At 34.9% G+C, this 23,795-nt stretch overlaps 1 protein-coding gene and 1 non-coding gene across 4 annotated transcripts in view; one reads left to right on the forward strand and one right to left on the reverse strand.

The window, feature by feature from the left end:
* The window catches only part of ADGRL4 (adhesion G protein-coupled receptor L4), a 121,936-nt gene extending 98,620 nt beyond the window's left edge, over positions 1 to 23,316 (reverse strand). For 2 of the 3 annotated variants that reach the window (XM_060024124.1, XM_060024115.1), the window contains exons 1-2: positions 22,875 to 23,316; positions 21,377 to 21,526 (exon numbers count right to left, since the gene is read on the reverse strand). In XM_060024124.1, the coding sequence (XP_059880107.1) occupies positions 21,377 to 21,526; positions 22,875 to 22,896 (172 nt within the window). In that variant the 5' untranslated portion in view covers positions 22,897 to 23,316. Of the gene's footprint in view, positions 1 to 21,376; positions 21,527 to 21,979; positions 22,124 to 22,874 lie in introns of those variants that run through there. The other variant, XM_060024133.1, reaches the window with a different exon arrangement.
* Positions 1,744 to 1,850, forward strand: LOC132416012 (U6 spliceosomal RNA). Its single transcript, XR_009517446.1, has one exon. It is a non-coding gene; the product is annotated as a U6 spliceosomal RNA (small nuclear RNA).
* Positions 23,317 to 23,795: the final 479 nt, after the last annotated feature.

A 23,795-nucleotide genomic window follows, 5' to 3' on the forward strand; every position in this document is an offset into this window, starting at 1 on the left:
ATCCAAAAACAACAGAATACACTTTCTTCGCAAGTGCATGTGGAACATTATGCAGGATAGATAACATCTTGGGTCACAAATTAAGCATAGGTAAATTTAAGAAAACTGAAATCACATCAAGCATCTTTTCCGACCACAACGCTATGAGACTAGATATCAATTACAGGAAAAAAAACTGTAAAAAATACAAATACATGGAGGCTAAACAACATGCTACTAAATAACCAAGAAATCACTGAAGAAATCAAAGAGGAAATCAAAAAATACCCAGAAACAAATGACAATGAAATATGACAACCCAAAAATTATGTGATGCAGCAAAAGCAGCTCTAAGAGGGAAGTTTATAGCAATACAATCCTACCTCAAGAAACAAGAAAAAATCTCAAATAACCCAAGCTTACACCTAAAGCAATTAGAGAAAGAAGAACAAAAAACCTCAAAGTTAACAGAAGGAAAGAAATCATGAAGATCAGACCAGAAATAAATGAAAAAGAAATGAAAGAAACAATAGCAAATATCAATAAAACTATAAGCTGGTTCCTTGAGAACTGGTAAACCATTAGCCAGACTCATCAGGAAAAAAAGGGAGAAGACTCAAATCGACAGAATTAGAAACGAAAAAGAAGTAACAACTGACAATGCAGAAATACAAAGCAACTATATGCCAGTAAAATGGACAACCTGGAAGAAATGGACAAATACTTATAAAAGTACCACCTTCCAGAATGAATCAGGAAGAAATAGAAAATATGAACAGACAAATCACAAGCACTGAAACTGAAGCAGTGATTAAGAATCCTCCAATAAACAAAAGTCCACGGCCAGATGGCTTCACAGGTGAATTCTATCAAACATTTAGAGAAGAGCTAACACCCATCCTTTTCAAACTCTTCCAAAATATAGTAGAGGGAGGAATACTCCCAAACTCATTCCACGAGGCAACCATCACCCTGATACCAAAACCAGAAAAAAGATGTCACAAAAAAAGAAAATTACAGACCAATATCCCTGATGAACATAGATGCAAAAATCCTCAACAAAATACTAGCAAACAGAATCCAACAGCACATTAAAAGGATCATACACCATGATCAAGAGGGGTTTATCCCAGGAATGCAAGGTTTCTTCAATATATGCAAATCAATCAATGTGATACACCATACTAACAAATTGAAGGAGAAAAACCATATGATAATCTCAATAGATGCAGAAAAAAGTTTTGACAAAATTTAACACCTATTTATGATAAAAACCCTCCAGAAAGTGGGCATAGAGGGAACCTACCTCAACATACTAAAGGCCATATATGACAAACCCACTGCCATCATTCTCAATGGTGAAAAACTGAAAGCATTTCTTTTAATATCAGGAAAAGACAAGACTGCCCACTCTCACCACTATTATTCAACATAATTTTGGAAGTTTTAGCCATGGCAATCAGAGAAGAAAAAGAAATAAAAGGAATCCAAATTGGAAAAGAAGAAGTAAAACTGTCACTGTTTGCAGATGACATGATACTATACATAGAAAATCCTAAAGATGCCACCAGAAAACTACTAGAGCTAATCAATGAATTTGGTAAAGTAGCAGGATACAAAATCAATGCACAGAAATCTCTTGCATTCCTATACACTAACAATGAAAAATCTGAAAGAGAAATTAAGGAAACACTCCTATTTACCATTGCAACAAAAATAATCAAATACCTAGGAATAAAACTACCTAAGGAGTGCTCGCTTTAGGTAGTTTTTGGAACGATACAGAGTTCCAAATTGGAACGATACAGAGAAGATTAGCATGGCCCCTGCACAAGGATGACACACAAATTTGTGAAGCGTTCCATATTTTTTGATGACCATAGTGGTAGTCTGCACCTGGTCCTCCTTGTGGCATTTCTAAAAGAAACCCCCGCAAAGATTCACCTTGTTGACTAACAGGTAAAATAAAAGAAAATATTCTAGAGGAAATAATACCAACAGGACTAAAAAAAAAAGTGCCGCCAAAAAGTGAAGAGTCTGCTCTTCCAGGGGAAAGTGCAGTGAAACATGGTATATTTGTAAAAGATGTTCTGTTCCCCTGCACAGAGGTGCCTGCTATACTGCCTATCACACTCTAACAAAATATTAGTATGCTTTAGTGAGACATGTACAAAGTTTCAAATAAATACATTAAGTACAAAAAAAAAAAAAACTACCTAAGGAGGCTAAAGATCTGTATGCAGAAAACTATAAGACACTGGTGAAAGAAATTAAAGATGATACAAACAGATGGAGAGATATACCATGTTCCTGAATTGGAAGAATCAACACTGTGAAAAGGACTATACTCCCCCAAAGCAATCTACAGATTCAATGCAATCCCTATCAAATTACCAATGGCATTTTTCACAGAACTAGAACAAAAAATTTTGCAATTTGTATGGGAACACAAAAGAACCCGAATTGCCAAAACAATCTTGAGAAAGTAAAACGGAGCTGGAGGAATCAGGCTCCCTGACTTCAGATTATACTACAAAGCTACAGTAATCAAGAGAGTATGGTACTGGCACAAAAACAGAAATATAGATCAGTGGAACAGGATAGAAGCCCAGAGATAAACTCACGCACATATGGTCACCTTATCTTTGACAAAGGAGGCAAGAATATACAATGGAGCAAAGACAGCCTCTTCAATAAGTGGTGCTGGGAAAACTGGACAGCTACATTAAAAGGATGAAATCAGAACACTTCCTAACACCATACACAAAAATAAACTCAAATTGTATTAAAGACCTAAATGTAAGGCCAGACATTATAAAACTCTTAGAGGAAAACATAGGCAGAACACTCTATGACATAAATCACAGCAAGATCCTTTTCGACTCACCTTCTAGAGTAATGGAAATAAAAACAAAACTAAACAAATGGGACCCAGTGAAACTGCAAAGCTTTTGCACAGCAAAGGAAACCATAAAGAAGACAAAAAGACAACCATCAGTATGGGAGAAAATATTTGCAAATGAAGCAACTGACAACGGATTAATTTCCAAAATATACAAGCAGCTCATGAAGCTCAATATCAAAAGAAAAAAACAACCTAATCCAAAAATGGGCAGAAGACCTAAATAGACATTTCTCAAAGAAGACATACAGATGGCCAACAAACACATGAAAAGATGTTCAACATCTCTAATCATTAGAGAAATGCAAATCAAAACCACAATGAGGTATTACCTCCCACCAGTCAGAATGGCCATCATCAAAAAACCTAGAAAGGATAAATGCTGGAGAAGGTGCAGAGAAAAGGGAACCCTTATGCACTGTTGGTGGGAATGTAACTTGATACAGTCACTATGAAGAACTATTTGGAGATTACTTAGAAAACTAAAAATAGAATTACCCTATGACCCAGCAATCCCACTACTGGGCATATGCCTGAGAAAACCATAATTCAAAAAGATACATGTAACACAATGTTCATTGCAGCACTATTTACAATAGCTAGGATATGGAAATAACCTAAATGTCCATCGACAGAATGGATAAAGAAAATGTGGCACATACATATGATGGAATATTAGTCAGCCATAAAAAGGAACGAAATTAAGTTATTTGTAATGAGGTGGATAGACCTAGAGTCTGTTATACAGAGTAAAGTAAGTCAGAAAGAGAAAAACAAATACCGTATGCTAATGGATATATATGGAATGTAGAAAAATGGTAGTGATGAATCTAGTGGTAGGGCAGAAATAAAGATGGAGACATTGAGAATGGACTTGAGGGCACAGTGGGGAAGGGGAGGCTGGGACGTAAGTGAGAGAGTAGTACTGACATACATACACTAACAAATGTAAAATGGATGGCTGGTGGAAGCTGCTGCATAGGGAGATCAGCTCGGTGCTTTGTGACCACCTAGAGGCATGGAATAGGGAGTGTGGGAGGAAGGCTCAAAAGGGAAGGTATATGGGGATATGTGTATGCATACAGCTGATTCACTTTGTTGTTCGGCAGAAACTAACACCACATTGTGAAGCAATTATACTCCAATAAAGATGTATTTAAAAAAAAAGAAAGCTTACTAATAAGTAAATGATTAATTTTTTTCCCCTTCAGACACAGAAAGCCTAAAATGTAAGTTGAGGATTAATAAACTATTAGCAAGTAGGGACTAATATACCCTTATTCTAGGTATATGGTTAAGTGCTCATATGTGTTGCTGTTCGTGGAATTTAGGAAAAGCAGAAGAGCACCTTGTTATAACATAACTGCCTAGATGATTTTCATCTGATTTTCTGGATAGTTTGGGAAAGTAGAAAAAGAATGAACCTATCCAAAACAATGTGGCAGAAAGTGACTGACAGATTTACATTAATAACAGTTCACTTACTGAGGCCTTTCTATATGGCCAGTATCATAACTAAATGCTATATTTTTATTAGCTTCTTTTATCCTCAAAAATATTTTGAAGTTGATAAGACTATTTATATACCAAAGACATAGCAACTGGTCCAAATATGACAGCTAGCAAATGATGGAACCAGGATTCGATCCCAGGGATGCCTTCCTCAGAAGCTCTGCTTCTTCTATAGCTCTGCTTCTTTGGATCGATCTTGGTTCAAAGTGTCAATAGTGTCTGAATCTAAAAAGTTGAGGTACAGATTTTCAAAGCAGGTCTCCATTATAATCCTTCACCTGCTGTAATCTACTTTGAAATAAACTAGAGCCATTTTTTCCCCTCCTGTATTTATTATTTGTACTTGGTATTCCAGATTTGAATACTTACCGTATGTCAAAATTTTGCTTTAAATTCTATTCTCTAAGTGCGTCATATTTGTAAGTGTGTCATTCGGTTTTAATATTGTTGTAAGGACAATTTCTTTTCAATTAATAAAGGAACTGATCTGCAAATATTAAGGCATTAGTAGTAGTAAGTCCTTGGATCATAATTTATGAATCGCTGGAATCTTTTTTTGAAAACTGTATCTCCAGTAATCAATAAGACTTAAGTTTTCTTTTCTAAACACAATAAAGTGTATTATGGGTTATAATCTAAAACCTTGCTTAAATTCATATTAACTTCATACTTCTTTATTCTTAAAGCAACCATCTGATTGTTTAAAAGAATAAGTATAAAGAGATTATTGACTATAAAACAATTACTGCCTCTATTGAAAATTTTCTGACATATCTGTCTACTAATAAACTGAAATTCAAAGTCCAAAACATATTTAAAAAAACAGTCTTCTCCACATAGTATTCCATTATGAAACTGCTGCAGGGAACATAACATTCGTTGAACAAACACAACACTATAATCAAGCATCTGCTTGCTTTCCTGCATTGCATATACAACAGAGATTTGTTGTACTATTTTTAGTATTCTCAATAGATTTCTGTGTTTATAAAGGTCCAGAAATTATCTTCAGAACAGATCCTCCATATGGCACCAGGAAACCTAGCATAAGAACCTTTCTGACACAAAGGATATAGGACTCTCTTACTTCAAAATATAAAATTTTTTCCACAAATACAAAACTATCAAGCAAGTGTTAGGACCACCTCAACTTCTGTTCAGTCTCGTCAAAATTGATTTAGTTGTCTGCACAAGTCAACTTTAATTATCAAAAATGTACCAAAAACAGCACATTTCTTCCCACTTAAATGTTAAACATGACTCCAGTGACATTTTTAATTACAAATTCTTTTAATTACAAATTCTTTATGTGTTCTTGATCTGCAGAGGGCTAACAGCATGATATCACTAAAGAAACATGACCCAAATTTTAGTTCTGAGGTTATATCCACAAAAGAGAAATAAAGTGGAGATGCCCACTTTTCTGCATAATTATTGCATATATAACTGACCTGGTGAGTCAACCCAAAGAATCTCAATGAAAAAAATATATATATTTTGGTGTTCTTTGGTAAGACTTTACAAATTTCACAATTTGTTTGAACTCTCCTCTGCAATTCATTTTTTCCTCTGTAAATATATCCTGAGTTAACACCTGTTAAATAAGCTAGCATGTAAGACATGTAGAACACTGATAACCTGACTACCTTCATTCTACTGTAAGTTCTTAAAAACTACATTCTAAAATTCACTGAATAATTTAAATAACAAATAATTTTTATGTCTGTGCTCATGTGCACACACTTTCTTATTTTTGATTTTATAAATATAACCTTTAAAGTATTAGAAAATACAAAATACCATGTTAATCTATAAGGATAACACTCTTAAATGACTGCATCTTCAATATAGTGAAACAACTAAATATAATGTCAATTACATAAAAACCACTTGTTACGCCATAGAAGATTATTCAGACCCCACACAAAAGGTAGTTTCCTTCCCCGTAATGGTAACAGAGTGATTAACTAGCAAGTTCAACATGAAGGAATGGTATGGTTCCAAGTGTGTGTGGTTCCTTAAACCTCGTCAAGGCATATTGCCAGATATTTCAATTAATGTGTAACAAGGTCACAAAATCAATTTCTTATCAGCTAAAAACACTCTTACAGTAAATTTTATTTTCAAACCATAATCTCTAAATTAAATCTGTGTCCCTAAAACATACAGTACAGAAACTCACTCATTGGGTTTTCCCCCTGATAGCATTTTCACAAATGGCACAAGGCTTTGTATGCTATATATAGCCTACAATGTTTGGCTGGATTCTAATCTTCCTAGAGAATGTCTTTATCTTTTTCCATGGCAAATGAAGGACCAAAGTATTAATTTCCTCCTTAAAATAAGTACAGGCTTTGAACAGTCTGGCATTCTATCTTCTAGCAATTTGTTTGGGAACTTTTAAACAGTTATAAAGAGAATCTCTGATACTGTATATTAATCCAGATTTCTTGGTAATATAAATTATCAGAACATAACATTGCGGGAAAAATCACGTTAATACGGGAAATACCATTACCGTGCAGTAAATTCCATTTAAAGGGACTTGGCAGGAATCGAGCTTTTCAGGCCAATGACACTCAAAATAATCTCATTCTTAATGAAAACTCTTTGACTTGAATATAAAATACCATCGTCTATTATTCAGGTGCTGGAGTTCTTTCTCTATATTCCAATTTCTTTAAACAGAATGTTTTTTCCTCCTAAAATCCTTATTCTCACTCTACCCACAACTACACATGAGACTACAGTAATTTAAGTCCTGGTACCTTTTCCCTCAATGGCAATGGACCAAAATAGTTAAAGCAGCTGAAATGTATCAGTAATACTGCCTTAATTTTTTAATATCCAGAAAATCACAACTTTCAAGGCAGACAAATATGATCTGTTCTGTTTTTTAACGTTCCAAATGCTTGATACATTTATACAGATGCTGTATAATGTACACTACATAGTGGTATTATTTCATACAGCTGACCAACAAATTAAAAAATCGATTAATTATTAATTCAGATTCTTGGCACCAGTTTGATGGTTGGTAAAATATGGGATATAAAATCATATCTCAAGAAGACAAGAAGAAGAAATTATCTGAGATAATACATCAGAGTTTTTCAAAACATTTTTCCCACATCCTCCTAAACATATACTCTTTTAGTTGATTTCAGCACTGCTAGAGAGCATGAAAAGAATGTTTCCTAAATCAAGGAAGTGAATAACTCTTAGGAAGGGCTACAACACATTTTTTAAAATTAAACACAACATTTTTGTAGATGAAGACAATATTTTCTTCATAATCTTTATATATTGGAGGTATTAAAATTCTAATGAAGTAATTTAAAGTTACAGAGATTAAGAATATTTTTTTCTTCCCAATTCATTCATGTGATAATTTATTCTATTTAATCAAATTTAGAGTTTGATAAAAAACAAAATAAAATTTGTCCTTCACTTTGTACATACTAATGCAAAAAAAGATAAAACTTCACCTTAAGTAGGTAACTGAAGAATAAATACAGCTTCATGTAATGTTGTATTTAAAAAGATTAGTTCATGGGAAAGAGTGATAAATGTGAGACAGATATTTTCAACAACACAGAATAAAATTCTGTTTTGAAATTAAAGAAAGAACAAAGTACTAATATGCTTAGAAATGAAAATATCATTTTTCTAAGTGCTAATAATTTCACAATTACTAGGATTTCTATGAAAACAGCATATGTGACACATCAGATGCAGAAAAAAAATACCATAGTCAATGTGACTCCTGGGACTCTGAAGATTAGGACCAGGGTGCTTCAAAAACAGGAGGTCATCACAAGGTATTAGTGCCAATATTGCAAATGTCCCTGCTTTAGGACATACTGCTTCCTAATTCAGGAAAATGTTCAAAAGAGCAATAGATAAGTTAATGGAAATTCAGTCTTGCACAGTTGATCACTCAAAATGAAATAGGGAAAGACAGTTTGGAGAAAACCAATGTGAAGTTTATTAAGCAAACTGATCATTCATGCACATTTTCTATCTGGCTATAATGGATAGTCTTTATTTACAGCAAAATATTTGGGATGGGATTATACCTAATGTAATCTTGCTATATGGGTCTCTTACAATGTATAGAATTCAAGCAAATCTAAGTGCTGATTCATGCAAGCAGGAATACCACCCACAATGTCTTAATAAATTCAGCATAGGCAAGGAACAATAAGAATGGGGCACCAACCAATCAGAGTAACCACTCAAAAACAATCCATAGTATTTTACAGATTGGATCCAAGGAATTTTGGTAGTTTCCAAGGATCCACTCAAGAATAAGAATTAGTTACTCTCCTCAAACAGCAGTCACTGTTGGGATTCCCCAGGCACTATTAAAAAGCAGGCATTCTCTATGTCTGTGTCTTTATTCCTGTCCTTGAGGACACGGGGAGGGGGAAGGGCAAGCTGGGATGAAGTGAGAGAGTGTCATGGACATATATACACTACCAAATGTAAAATCGATAGCTAGTGGGAAGCAGCTGCATAGCACAGGGAGATCAGCTCAGTGCTTTGCGACCACCTAGAGGGGTGGGATAAGGAGGGTGAGAGGGAGGCACAAGAAGGAAGGGATATGGGGATAGACGTATGCATATAGCTGATTCACTTTGTTATACAGAGGAAACTAACACAACATTGTAAAGCAATTATACTCCAATAAGGATGTTAAAAAAAAAAAAAAGCAGGCAAACTCCATCAACACTTATTCCAATATCATGAATTGATGCAAAAGTAAAAAATGAATTATGAGAAGAAGATGAAAAAGCAAACAATTATTCTTAAAATATAGAAATAAGAAAGGCCTTGCAAAGAAAGTGACATGTGTATTGAGTTTTAGACAATGAATCTCAGTTTATAATTTTTCCAATATTGAAAGCGCCTGATTTATTTCCTGAGCACACACACAGCTGATTATCCTGTCCCATTTATTGTCTGACACAAAGTATTTTGATGCCTGGAACTATATGAAATCCTCAGAATGGAGAAATTTAGCTACAGGTTTCCAGCTGAGAAGACTGCCCCTCTGACCAAGTCCACTCTCAACATCCCTGGCTCATCACAGTTAAAAATAAACAATCATCAATGTTCTTTTGAAATTGCAACACAAGGACAAGTTCTATTTTGTAGCATTTTGTTCCAGATTGTTCATTAAATGGTACTTATAAAATCAAATCAATCATAACCCTCCTCCCCACATAACGAATATGTGTATCATTTTATTCAAAAGGGGTTCTCTCAACTGCATACAACAGTGACTAAACCTTTCCCAGAGGGGAGCAAATATAAAAATCAAGGTTTATAGCCTTCTTGTTTCTTTTTTTATGATTCAGGTGACTCTGATATAGCACTTCTCCTGCTGATCATTTTCTATGTAATACCTTACTTTTTAGCACTCTAATACAGGGAGTTCACTGAAGATTCGTCCAGAAGTTCCTTTCAAAGGAGGAAATCACCAGAGAAAACAATAATGGAAATAATGGAAAATAAATTTTATTTATGTGCCTGCCTCTACTGATTTGTAACATCTGCCTGCAGAAGAACTTTGAGGTCACATCCTGGTTCAGCAGAAAAGAATATCATGATGGTGTTATGGCCATGAATAGGGAGAAGGTAGCACAAGCAGTAGATGAAAGCCTCACCTGCATTGGTCATGTCAGCACCAGAGATCGCAGTAAAAAGAAGGGTAGTAGAGTGGAAAGTGCACTGAGTTTAGAGGCAAGAGACCAAAATCCATATCTGTTTCATTTTCATGTTTTAAATTGAGTCGAAAATCCATTAGTTACCCAAAAAGTAGATGAACTGTATATTGACTACAGTCCAAATAAAAGTCTCACAATAACAGAATCAAAGAATTTTAAAGCTGAGAGAGACATTAATAACCATTACCATAACAGTCCCAGCTGAACAGGACTAGAATATACATAACAAGCTTGGAGACCTCATCACAGTCATATGAGAATTTATTATCAGATACCAGAGAATTTAATTACTCGGGCATGGCATACTAGGAGGATTCAAATTACAGGGCTGCTCCCAGTTATTGAGATACAAGGATATAAGAAAGGGATCCAATAATGGGCACCTGGAAGATAAGACTTTGGTGTAGTAATTATTTTATTTTTTTAGATGATGGGGTAATATCACAGTATTTCTAAAATATACCCCTCCTTTCTTAAACTAGAATTAGTCTCAGAAAAGGGTTAAATGAAAGTAGATGAATGTAGACATGGAGGCCCAGAGGATTGATAGAAACTCTTCTTGTAGTGGTCATTGATTTTTGGCTGCTTCGCATCTGTTCACTCTCCTGATGGTAAGAGTCACTCAACTGTCGTCTTGAAAAGTACTTTTTCTCACTCTGTCCCCATGATTTGAGAAGGTTTTCACCTATGCTACAGGAATGAAGAAGTCTATATATTCTATTATTTAGGTACACAAAGGTAATAAACATTTTGAATGTATAAATAAAAATGACAGGTTATGAAGTAAACTATACTCTTCTTTTATTGCATGATATCAATAGGTATTCCTTAAACATAAGCTGAGAAGCAAGGCACAAACATATTATGCAAAAGACAGTTGAATATTAGAGGGCTCTTTTAACTGAAGACTCAGGTGTTTCTTAAGCTATGGGAAATTGTCTTATATCTTTTGTTATTTCCTTTGCGAAATCTTGTCTGATCCTACTTTAATAAGACTTCTATTAGATGAATATTAGGTTCTCCATGTTGCTCTCGTATTTTCCATCTTTGCCTTTTAGTTCTGCAGTCTCTGGGTATTATTTTTCTGCTGCTTTATTGCACGTTATTGCCTCAATTTGGGAGTAACATAGATCAGAAGATTAATATATTTTATTGGAGGAGAAAAATAGATCTTTTTGTATGAACTCTCAAGAGTATTAGCCAGTGAATTCAGGAAATTACTCAGGGAAAACAAACAACATAGGTTGGAAATTGCAGATAATTACAATATTATAACCACAGAATTTATAAGTAAGTCAAAAACAAAGTTTGAGTTCAATCAAATGGAGCAGAGGTTCTTCAACAACAATGCGCTATTCCTGGGTACCAAGTATGGGCTCTATCCCCATATTAGTGACATTATAATGTGAAAAATTACCAGCAAATCATGGAATTAGGGTCAAAAGACACATTGACTACCCTGTTTTACCTTTGAGATAAACTAGGGGAGGAATTTGGGAGAGCTGTAGGCAGAGATAATGGAAAAGATCACAAGGGGGTGAAATTGGGTTATTATAAAAAGGGGGATTGTGCTCAGCTGATGAACTTAAGAATATCCTGACTTATGCAGTCCAGGGGTATCTTCTACTGATGTGTAAGAAAATTTGAAATTTGTAGTTTCCCTGTTCGGTGTGTGATCATTTTCATAGGAGAGAAAACCCAGGAATAGAGACTTTAGTCTCAATCTTCTGGTGATTTTTAAGAATTGCTTGCATTACTGACAATTTTACCAGTTTATTGTCTTGATGGATTTCTACAAAAGGAGGTGAATAAAAGGATAAAGGAGGTACAAGGAATTGAGTAGCACAAAGGTTATGGGATATACCAAAGAAGAAAGTATTTTTTCTGGTATAATAGCTCTTTCACACACAGAAGCCTATTCTATTTGTTTTGGTTGTTAGGATGCAAAATTTTTGAGAATCTCTTTGAGGGTATCAACTAGAGTTTTTCCTTCAAACTTTCTCTCCCTAGAAAGTAACTTTTTCAGGCCAGTTCTATTTATTCATCTTTGTGTTTGTATTTTTGGCTTTTCTCCAATGACTGGTTATCCTTAAAAGACCCTTATGTTTATAACTAAAGAACAATGTTGATTATCACAGGTACCATGACCCAGGTTTTGCCTGACAATTACAACCTCTTTAGTGCAAGAGTTCTGGGTTTGCTGCATACATGGGTGGGGCAAGTTTCAGGCATTATTCCAGGTAGCATAGATGGGGAGTGGGCAGAAAGGTGGTATTAATTTTCACCTTAAGTGATGACAGGCAGATGACAAAGTTTCCTTTGAGAGTATTTTCTTGGCTTTATTTGGGAGCAAACACCAATGGGAAATAGGGAGACCAATCTGTACAGTTTTAGGAAAATAATGTCTCAACCAATCACTTAGATTTCCACTCCCTTTCTGGGAAGGGTAAAGAATATGACCACCACAGGGAAAAGACACCATCTTCACTGAAGCCTTCTCTGTGTACATTGAACTACCCCCATTCGTAGCACTGGATTCTATTTTGAGAAGTTCACTCTTAATTTGTAGATGTCTCATGAGCCTCCTTTGATTTCACTGATTTTATTTTCAATAATTCACTGGGCTTGAAAGAGATAGATAAGCAGGAGTTAAACAATTGTTCCTGGCCTATGATTTTCATCAAGCTATTAAAACTTGTAAATAGTTTTAACTTCCTGTACTTATTCCTAAGGTATGATAAATATACACACCACACATTTTTTTTTCTTTTTATCAGTTGTTTTGATAATGTAGCACCAAAAAAAGCAGAATTGAGGTAGGAGGGGTAGAACCAAAATAATTCATTTTTTTCTTAATGAGATTCAATTTCATTATTTGCAGACTTAATTCACATAGTAGTTTGAGGATCATATGAGAAGACTGTTTGAAGGTACTTTCTCTGGGAAAATTATTTAACCTATAAATTGAGAATAATACTAGCTTTTACTTCAGAGTTGTTATGAGGATTAAATTTACAAATTCATGTAAAGTGCTTAGAATAGATGGTAGCTCAGAGAAAGCACTCAAATTAATATCAATATTATTATTTTTTTTTTGTGAATAAGCTGTAAATCTGAAGTTCCTTATTTAAGCATTAAAGAGACTAAGTAAGGATGAAGAGAAATAATGCAAAAATGGATAATCAGAAGACTGGTTAATTTGCTTCCAAAATAACTGGGAGTTGGCTATGAAGTATGCTAATGACCTATTAAAACTGGGACTGTAGAAAATTGACATTCCAACAACAAAAGAAATATCATCAATTTTGCAAAATGAAGTTAGCAATCTTAAAATATTGACAAAATAATAGAATTTTAATAAGCAAAGTGAAAAAATTGAGACTCATTGAGTCACTTTATGGTGTTAAAGGTGCTATCTCCAAATTCCTTTGTTCTTCTTTATGCCAATATTTTCTTGAAAAGCAACAGAGGTTTAAAATGTCTGAAAATTCCACATTTAGAGCACAATTTTCACTTAATTTAAATTTCCTAGCAGTTCCTAAAGATATGACTGAACATAAAATATAAGATGGTACAACTGCCATGTTCACTTTGCATGCAAAAAATGAAAACTAATGCTAGAAAAATGATATCCAATTTTATTGCTATTGATGCTTTATCATCAGCAACACATATTATATGACGTATATATAAATATATATATATGATGAATCAACATTTTAGCCTACAGTAAAAACAAATTGATAGTCTTCACTTGAAAAAAAACCCCATCACTCTGATAATGTCAAATCAGATAGTAAGTCTTATCTAGGATTGATTTAACACAGAAATTTGAGTAAGTATTTTTGATTATTGATATTAGAACTCAGAAGTTCTGTGTTGATTTTTACTATTTCTGTTTGATTCTCTGTGCCATTAGTTATCTGATATTACTTTTCTGATTCTAAATATGCAATGAATCCATGTAGATAATACTGATTAAAAAGTAATCAAAAATAAATGAGACTTCTACATGAAGAAACATTTTCACGTTTCATTATAGATTAGTTGGGAAAATCCAAAATCATATATTCATATTAAACTTTTCTTTAAGAGCTCAGGATACTTCTTAGTTTGTATCTCATTCATTGTCATATCTGTCCAGTGAAATAAACATAAAACAGGATGACTTAGAAAAATGATTCCTGAAACTTAGTCTGCAAAAAATGACCTTGTCAAGTTAGATAAGAGAAGTTTTTAGTTTTTAGCTTTTTAACATTGTTATTGGACTATAATTGCTTTACAATGGTGTGTTAGTTTCTGCTTTATAACAAAGTGAATCAGCTATACAAATAGAGGGAGGAGATATGGAGAAGTTTTTAGTTTTAAAACTGTGGAGCTGATCAGCAAAACTCAAATGGCACAAGTTCTTTTTTCTTTTTCTTTTTAAAAATAAAACACTAGCTTAAAGATGGTTTCTATAATGGTTTATTCTTTTATTTTTCTCTTTTTATATGGTAAAAGAATTTGTAATCTTATAGAGTAGATTGTTTTGAGGAGGTTCTACTTAATTATTGTGCTTGAGTTTGTTCTCTCTATTGTGTAACCCTTCTTGTCAACAGACGAAAGAGGTCATATTTCTAGTTACAAGGAAAAGAATTTCTGAAATTGGCAAAGGTATTTTATTTATTTGGATGAAGTTCACAGAAATCATGCATCCTGGAATGTAAGCCTTGGGTTAATTTAGACTATCAGTTTTTAAACAGGTTACAGTTTCCATTCAGTACAAGAAGGCCCAAGGAAATATGTACCTCACTTTAAAAAAATTTGATACACAGCTATCTAGAAGCATGTTAGAGTTCATACTTTTTCAAGTTTGTATTAGTATTCATTTTCCTAGGAAATTCCTCTGGCGTATGTAAAAATACACTTGTTTTACAAAAGAAATTTTGCTTCCTCAAGGGTTTTTAGTAACATATTACATATGAAGGAAGATGTGGATGTAATGTTATTGAGACATAGATTTCTAAATCTTCAAATATTCCTTAAATATTCCTTAAAAACCAGAAGACACCTCCTTCTATGGACTGGAACAAGAAGAAAAGAGAAAAAGACATAGAGAGGGAGGCAGAGAGAAAAAGAGAGAGAGAAAGGGAAAAATTAAAGAAAATGCTAGCCCTGGCTGCTACTCAATTCTGTACTCCTAAGTTTCAATACCACAAAATGTAATAAATGTAAAAGGATAAGAAAAGTTGTAGATGAACTACTAGGAGAGCTGATGATGCCAGATGAGAAATGAAAACAAATATTCAAAAGATACCCATTTGCAGCCTTAAGACAAAAAAGATTTAGAAGCTGCTGTGAAAAATCGCTTTTCTAGAGGGACCTGATCCAGGCAGTTTTGATGCACTCTATCTTCTGGGTATGTAACTCCACAGAAGTTAAATATCAGTACAATTTAAAGATGATTATAAACTTTAACTTTCCTTGTTTTTGTTCCAACTGTCTCACTCAATAAATAGACTAACTTTGGTAACCAGACTATTTAATTTGCCACATCATGACAGAACTAAACTGATGGACCATCTTTTTTGGTAACAGAAATAAAATGTTGGTATGTTAAATTATTAAGGGTACCATATTCTAAATTTTCAAAGCTAGAATAGGTTTCAAAAATGACAGGGCCAAAATGAATATTCCAATTGTTGAAATAAGTAAAGGTAATGATGATGTTTTAAAAAGGTAATGATGATGTTTATCATATAAGAAAATGCTTGACATGTTCGCCAAAATGCACTGATACATTTTATGACATTTTTGTCCTACAATGTAAGGTTTATTTCATAAAATATTTGTATTAACAAAAATATTTCTAAGTAAGCTGGTATACACTTAGAATCTAGTTCAACAATGTGTTGGGTTTATCTTTGTTACTTTTAGAGCTAGAGATATTAACAATGCCCTTTGGAATCGGATTCATAAAGAACAGATAATGCTTATGAAATGAATGCGTGAAAATAATACAACTATCTTTAAGCAAATAACAGAACTTAAGCATCCCAATGAGAATTAACAACTTGAAAGTCAGTACATTTATTCTAGTGATCTCGCTATTATATGCAATATCAAAACAGTTCAAAACTTAAAAAACTATCTTTGTTCCATGCTACTCATGAAAAATATTTCATCTCATATTACTTTATAACCACACACCATTTTCTTAAAACCATTTTGGCAATTAATCTTCCACTTCACCCATCAGATTTGGTTAAAAGTTTCTCTTAGCTGTTTCTGAAGATTAAATCCACTCTCAAAATCTCATTGTCATTGAGGACAGGAAAAAAAAAAAATATATATATATATACTTAAATAATTTATTTAAATTTAATTTATTATATTACACATATAAATTATAAAGTAAGAGTTCTAATAAAATTTTAAGCACTGGTAGTATCATTTTCATAATTAAACCATCTTAGACAATGATATTTACTTGAGTGAGAAATGGGTGATACCAATTAGTTTGTTATTCTGGCATGTTTGTTCTGAAAAATCATTCACATACAGAATGTGACTATACCTCATAAAAGTGAAAAGGTATATGTATGTTATATAGCTTTGACTATACGTATATATCATTATTAAATATGAAATATCATTGAGATGTGATGCAAAGAAGAGTACATAAGAGTTCTTTTTCTGTTCACATTTCTATTACGGATATTATCATTTTGTTAAATATTTACAGCTACAGTTATTACTTGTAGGACATAGTTTAGATAGTATATCTAATTGTGTTAACGATGTGTATATTCATGACATACACATTTTGTATGCTTTGCGTCTGTTCTGATGACTATTGGTTTGCCCATTTTGATGAGCATCCTCTTTATTACTAAAGAAAAAACTGTTATGGAAGCAATCACATGTCCTCAACACTTCTATTTTATCCTGGGCAGATTCATGCTAGTGGACTATTTTAATTAATATTTCTCTCACATTCTGCTCTTTAGATAGCTACTGTGACACTGTTCTCTTTACCTTTACCAGCTTCATACTGCTCTCTAGTTTATTATGATATTCTTCCAGTTGAATTTTACAAGCATACGTATGGTTATTAGATAATAATGAAAAACTTTTTAATCATACAGTATGTCTCCCTGAGTCAGGCACCAAGACTTCATTATTTTCTGTAAAGTGCTTGTGATGTTGTTCATAATAGGCATAATAGGCATGTCTCAAGCTCTGAAAAGATTTTTATACATGCGTACTGGTAGTCAATTACATCCTTCCTGACCATTCCTCTCCTTACCTGGGGCAGTTGTTTTCCTCCTACCCATTCTCATTCCATGAAACTTCCCAAAAAACAGCCCCACTTAATGTGCTGATATGAGAGTAGGGAGACTATTTTCTCACCACCCCCCATCCTTACACCCAAACATGCAATGCACTGCATCCTTCCACTGGTTCCTGCTTCTTGCTTCTCACAGCTCAGTTTATTCCAACTCAAGCAATATAGTGTTTTAGGTGTAGCCAAAGATTCTTTCAGCCCTTCTAACCTTCCTTCCCTTTTTTAACACTTTCATAATTACCTAGGGGAGGAGGGATCTTTAACTTCCTATATTTGTAACTACTGTGCACTAGAAGGTAGTCAAAAATGTACTGAGAGCCATAAGGAACGGCAATAGTAATATATGTTTAAAGAACTAAAATAACCTACATTTTATAGTTAAACATCATCAACAATTTCAAAAGCCTTTAAAGGTACCCCCAAATTTCTCCACACTTTTTCACCTCCTATCTTAAAATACACTTACATGTCAGCATAAAGATAAGTATGTAATAAATTCCCATTAATACCTCAATAAAGTGGTAATAAATACATTCCTATTAAAATGATACTGTTCCACCAATTTGGTTTAAAAATCTGTACTAAACTAATTACCAGGTGACTGGTAATACGCTGACATTTTTGGTAATTTAGAGAAGGCTGAGATTCCAGGGTTTGAGTCCTAACTTTATCACTTTAGCCTGGGACACTGGGGAACTCACTTAAGCTTTCAGAGTCCTGCTTCTCTCATATGCAAAAGGCTGTAGTGTGGAGTTCAACAGAAGCTAGTTATAACCAGTAATAATACTGTTTGTAAGTAAAAGACAGCATCTGTAGTTTTTATTTCAACTGCTTGATATGAAGATTAAAGTACATTGGGTAGATGGAGCATAAAGTATAATGAACTGTACTATTGGTTTTACAGGTTGGGTAAATGGTCTTTGTGAGTTGACCCTTGCTAATCCATTCTTACTCTACCTAATGGGGTTATCTTTCTAATACATACAATCTATCATGTAACTCAGCTACTTAATACCTGCCAAAGGCTTTCTTTTGTTAACAGAATAAAGTCCATACCTTTGACATCTTGACTTAATTGCCATTGACCCCTCAACTAAGATACCTGTGATATATATCCAGCATGAAATACTTGGAGCTCCTTAAAAAAAAACACACACATGTTCAACTTCTAGGCCTTTGTTACTGCTGATTCCTTTTGCCTGACTTCTCTCTGTCACTTTGTTCGTCTTAATAAAATCTATTTATTCTCAATTCTGAGCATAAATGTCACCTCTACTTGGAAAACTTCCTTGCTGTTGACTGCACACCTCAAACTTACCTCTTTTATAACATTGTATCAAATTATTAACATAGTTCTGTAACTGTCCTCAGATATATTAGAAATCAAGGTCAATTCTTATTGATTATTTTAACCCAAGGGCATAGCAGTATCTGTTAAGCAGAGGCCTTATGGTCAAACACAGTGAGTAATAATACAGGCACTGGAATTAGACAGACTTGGGCTCAAATCTTGGCTCCACTACTTATTTGTTGTGTCACTTGAGATTTTCACTTACCTTCTTAACACTGTATTTCCTTATAGATAAAATGGGAATAATAACGGATGAAGATGTTGTGCTAATTAATATCTTGGACTAAGTGAACAATACAGCTAAACTATCCTGATGATGATCGTGATAATGATAATGATGATGATGAAAGTGCTCAACAAATACTTGTTTAATAAAAAGATAATTAAGTGAAATAAATTCACTACTATTAAAACTTGTTTCTGTGGGACCACGTAATCCAAAGTCTAAATAACTTGTTCAAACCTAGCTCTTGGAACAGAATACATTGAGTAAGGTTGGGTTATTATCATGACATTTATTTGGCATGCCTTGGAGGGAGCCAGATTTTATGAAGATGATGAAGATGATGTTAATGATGCCAAAAAACAACAATTTTCACTCCTCAAGAAGCAGGCATCTTCTGTAACAAAAATTCTGTCCAGTGATTTCTTAGAGACCTACTAACAATCTTAGAGAAAGATAAGGAAAGATGGGGAATCTCCTTAGAGATGAAAAAAGCCAACAAGAGTCTTCAAACCCAAAATATAACCTAGACGAGTCAGCAGTTGAAAACACAATGTTTTGATTCCAAAAATCATATTAAATATATTTACTGAAAAAAGTGTCCCAAATTTGTCAGTGGATTAATAAAATGTGAAAAAGATGAAAACCACTGTTTGAACAGTTTTAAGAGGATATTATAAACCTCAGATTGTGAATATTAACACAAGTGTATATGTACCATTCTTCAAATAAGAAGGGAATTTAAGAAGAACTTGAAAAGAAAAAAAATTCCCATTATAAACTGTGTTCTGTGTGAAAAGAAATTTCAGGGCCAAAGCTCTTGAAATATTTTTATTTTCAACAGAAAATATTTTCTGCCCTTCAGCTGACTATTGACTAAACAGCAGGGGGAAAAACAATTGCATTGGATAATGGAAGAGGTGTTTTTAAAAGAAATCATTAAAAACATGATTATGAACTGCTTGGCTGCTGAAGGTCCAAATTGTGAAAAATTATTGATGTTAATGATGGTAATCATGACACTTGAAAAGTATCTAAATAACAAAAAGGCAACACTGCTTATGAAGTACTCTGGTACAATTTGTAATGATTAGTGGAAAAGTGCACTAATGTGTTTGATGCCATATTTTGAAGGTCACTCAACTATCAACTTGCCATAATGCCATTCAATTAAATACACAATAAAAATCTAAGACTATTTATGGAAAGAATTTTGTAGTGCTTGTAGAATAGTAAATTACAAATCCCGGCTGTATGTACAAGCAGAAATGCCTGATCTAATAATGCACCATTAAGCAACTGTAGCTTTGCTCCACATTTTTAAGCATTAAACTAATTGTGATGAGGTCTGGTCTTACTATATACTGCATATTTAATCTTTTTTAAGAGCCTATCAAATTGAATCACGAGACACAACTTGTTTATGCTATAAGCAAACACATGCAATATTAACAATGTACAATATCCTGGCTTAATTAGAAAAAGTCCATGTTATCTTAAATACATTTAGGAGTGTAATACCACACAGTTCGAGTCTGAGACTTCCATTTAATTATATTTTAAAACTAATTTATATAGCTTGGAACTTTTTTTTTCCTCGCTCTCTCCTACATAGAATGTTGTTCTATTGACCTAGTTAAACTAGATTCTAGTAAAAATGAAAGAAAGAATAAAGACTGGGTGAAGCTTGAGGAAAGAAGAGGCATGGTGGTGATGGAGACCACAGGCAAGAAATCACTTAAATTTGATTATGGGATAGTGTTCTGTTCATCAAGTCAATGGGCTAAATTGTAGCCTAGAAGGAACTTTCCTGGCATTCTTGCTCTGGGCTCTAGTCTAAAGTTCCATAAATGGGATCTACTTTTTCAGAAAAGAATATATTTTAAAATTTTCTTTCTCTCTCTCTCTCTCTCTCCAGGGTATATATCCAGGGTATGCAGGAGAAAACCTCGAATCTCTTAATGGTATTCTCAAATTTAGATAGGCAAGTACTAAGGAGGGTATCTGAGGGCAACACATGCGGATACAGCCTGGACTTCATGAATTCTCTGTTCTTCTGTTCCTGAAGGTATTGACTCTGCTCTCAGAACCTAGTTTTCCAGCTTAAGTTCAAGGGCAATCTTTACCCAAAATAAGATATGCATGGAGTCATCAAAAGTCCATAATCAAGTATAAATTTTGACCTGGGAAGTTTAAACTTATCGTTTCGTTAATTAAGCTTTTTTATCAATAGCATGAAACCAAACAGTATAAAGTAAGACAACTTAACTTCTCGATAAGAAAAAAGCAGTCATATCAGAATTTAATCTTACAATATACTCCAAAAGAGGTAATAAAGATTGTCTACCTTCACAAATTGTGACACCATTTCCTGAAAATCCAATGTTGCAATAGCAGCCTTCAGCTCCATTCCGTATTTCACATTTTGCATTTGGGAGACAAGGTGTCCTGGTACAATTCTGAGTGTAGCAACAATTCAGCAAAGTGGAAAAACCCACTAAAGAAAATAGAGAATACACCTTTTCAAAAAGAAAAAGAAAAACCTTCTCCCACTGTTGAGTTAGATGACATACACATTACTATCCTTCTTTCTTTCCATTTAGATAAATGCATTATGAGAATTTCCCAAAGGAGGATTTAGGTAAATAACAGGACATGACCAAGTGAGTAAAAAATGTAACGTTTTTCTTCAGTCTCAGTGTTTATCAAGTAAACCTCAACCAAGCTAAAATGTAGTAAGCAACCTGGCTTTATAAAGAAAACAGCATTCTTACATCACTGGACGCTTCACCTTGAGGTGAGATACTTTTAAAGGTAGCTACATGATTGTAAAGTAATATCTCTCCCCTGGGAATGATTCTGTGCAGAAAGAAGTCAAGGTGAACTGAGTATTTGTGTCTTTTCAAAGTCAAATCTGTGTTATTTTAAGATGAAGAGAAACATATCATACCATTCAGGAGGACAAATGTAATTTTTTTTTTCTGTGTTCTAATTATCTTTTAAAATTCTGCCTTTTCCATAATAAAGTTTCTTTTACATTTTCTCCCATTAGAGGGGAAAAAAATCAACTCAACATACTGGTCAAAGATCGATCTTCCAGAAATGGAACACCAGACAAACATGACCAATAACATGCAGCATAAGAGAGAACAAGCCTTTATTTCAGAGTTTTTGAAAACAAAGTTGGCAATGGTATTATGTGGGCTGTTAGGAAACGATAAGGAAAAGGGTAGGACGTTCCTTTTTTATTGTTGTCCTAGGCCTTCTGAAGACAAACACGCTTGGGATGGACAGTTTTGAATCACGCAAGTCATAACTCTGAAAACAGTCATCCGAGATAAATTGTCCTCATCTGGTAACAAGAGAGTCTTAAACATTCATTTCTAAATCCTAGCCTCACATAGGGCTGTATATACTGTCTAAACCAGAATTAATTCGGCTTCAAAGATGTGATTTATTTTCTTTCCGCACAGTATCATCGAAATGGTATTTTAAAGGAACCCAAAGTCTGGGCCAGCGGTCCCCTTGAAAGGCCAGGAAACCTCCCACAAGTGTTAATGGTTTGGATTTCCCAAATGTCTTGGGGGAAGATCAGAAGAAAGGTCAAAGTCTGGGACTTTGAGGACTTTGTCAGCAGGAATAAAAAGATGACTTGGTCCCTGGGTACTGAATATCGAACTCCAGAGTTGAAAGGCCAAAGAGAAAAACATCCTGAGAAGGACTGTGTCAATTCCCCCTGGAGTCTTGGTCAAACGCACTCGGCACGTGAGTTCCACCTTGGAAATAGCCTATTCCCTACAGGTGCTGGCCCGGGGCAGCCGGGCGACCGGGGCGCGGGCACTCACCTAGGAGCGGAAGGAGTCTCATTGGCGGCGCCGCGGTCGTGGCGGTGGCGGTGGCGGAGCGGCGGGGCGAGCGGGCCGTGTACCTGGGACGCGGCGGGGCGGGCGCGCCAGGCTCCCAGCTGCGGCCCCCGTGACGCGCCCGCTTCCTCCCGCCACTTTCCGGCCTCTTTTGTGTGAGTGCGCTCGTGCAGCGCTGAGTCTGCAGGCCACGTCCGGGCCCGGCCCCCAGGCCACCCTGACCTCACCCCTGGCCTCGGGGCTCCCGGCCCGCTGCGCTCCGCGCACCCCTCGGGGGGATTCTGTCCCCTTCCCGCGGGCAGCGTTCAGGGTGTCGCCCTCAAAGACAATGCGTTCCGGAGTTCAGTGGAGCGTACCCCGCCCCGAGAGAACCTGCCGAACTGCCTATCAGGGGTCCTTCCTACAACCTCAATTCCGGGACACAGCTTTTTTTTTTTTTTTCTTCAGTAACACGTTTCCCTAAAGAACTCTGGGCCCAGAAGTAGGCTGGAAACTTGGATCCAAACAACAGGGCCTTGGTTTCCAGCACTGAGGCCGCACCTTATGGGGACTCAGCGTTCCAGAGTGTAGAATAAAGATACTCTGTCTTGCCTACAGAGCCTACAGGTTAGAATCGTGTCTAAAATGACTGAGTAAAAAACAAGCAAACAGAAAAGCCAAGTGTCGAGAATTAAATGGCTATAAAGTACAAGATGCTGTTTTCCACTTTAAACTAAAATTTACCTCTCTCCTCACCAGCGCCCTCCCCAGAACACCTGGTGCATCGTGTATAGCTTTCCTTTCATGTTACTACATATGAGTTGATTACATAGATACGGATCGTTCAGGTTGAAACACGGAAACATATTTAGTGTAAAGATTTAAAATAACTGGCAGGCAAGGCTGATCTATAAGACAGAAAGT

Source organism: Delphinus delphis, chromosome 1, assembly GCF_949987515.2.
Source record: "Delphinus delphis chromosome 1, mDelDel1.2, whole genome shotgun sequence".
In the NCBI taxonomy this organism is placed as follows: Eukaryota; Metazoa; Chordata; class Mammalia; order Artiodactyla; family Delphinidae; genus Delphinus; species Delphinus delphis.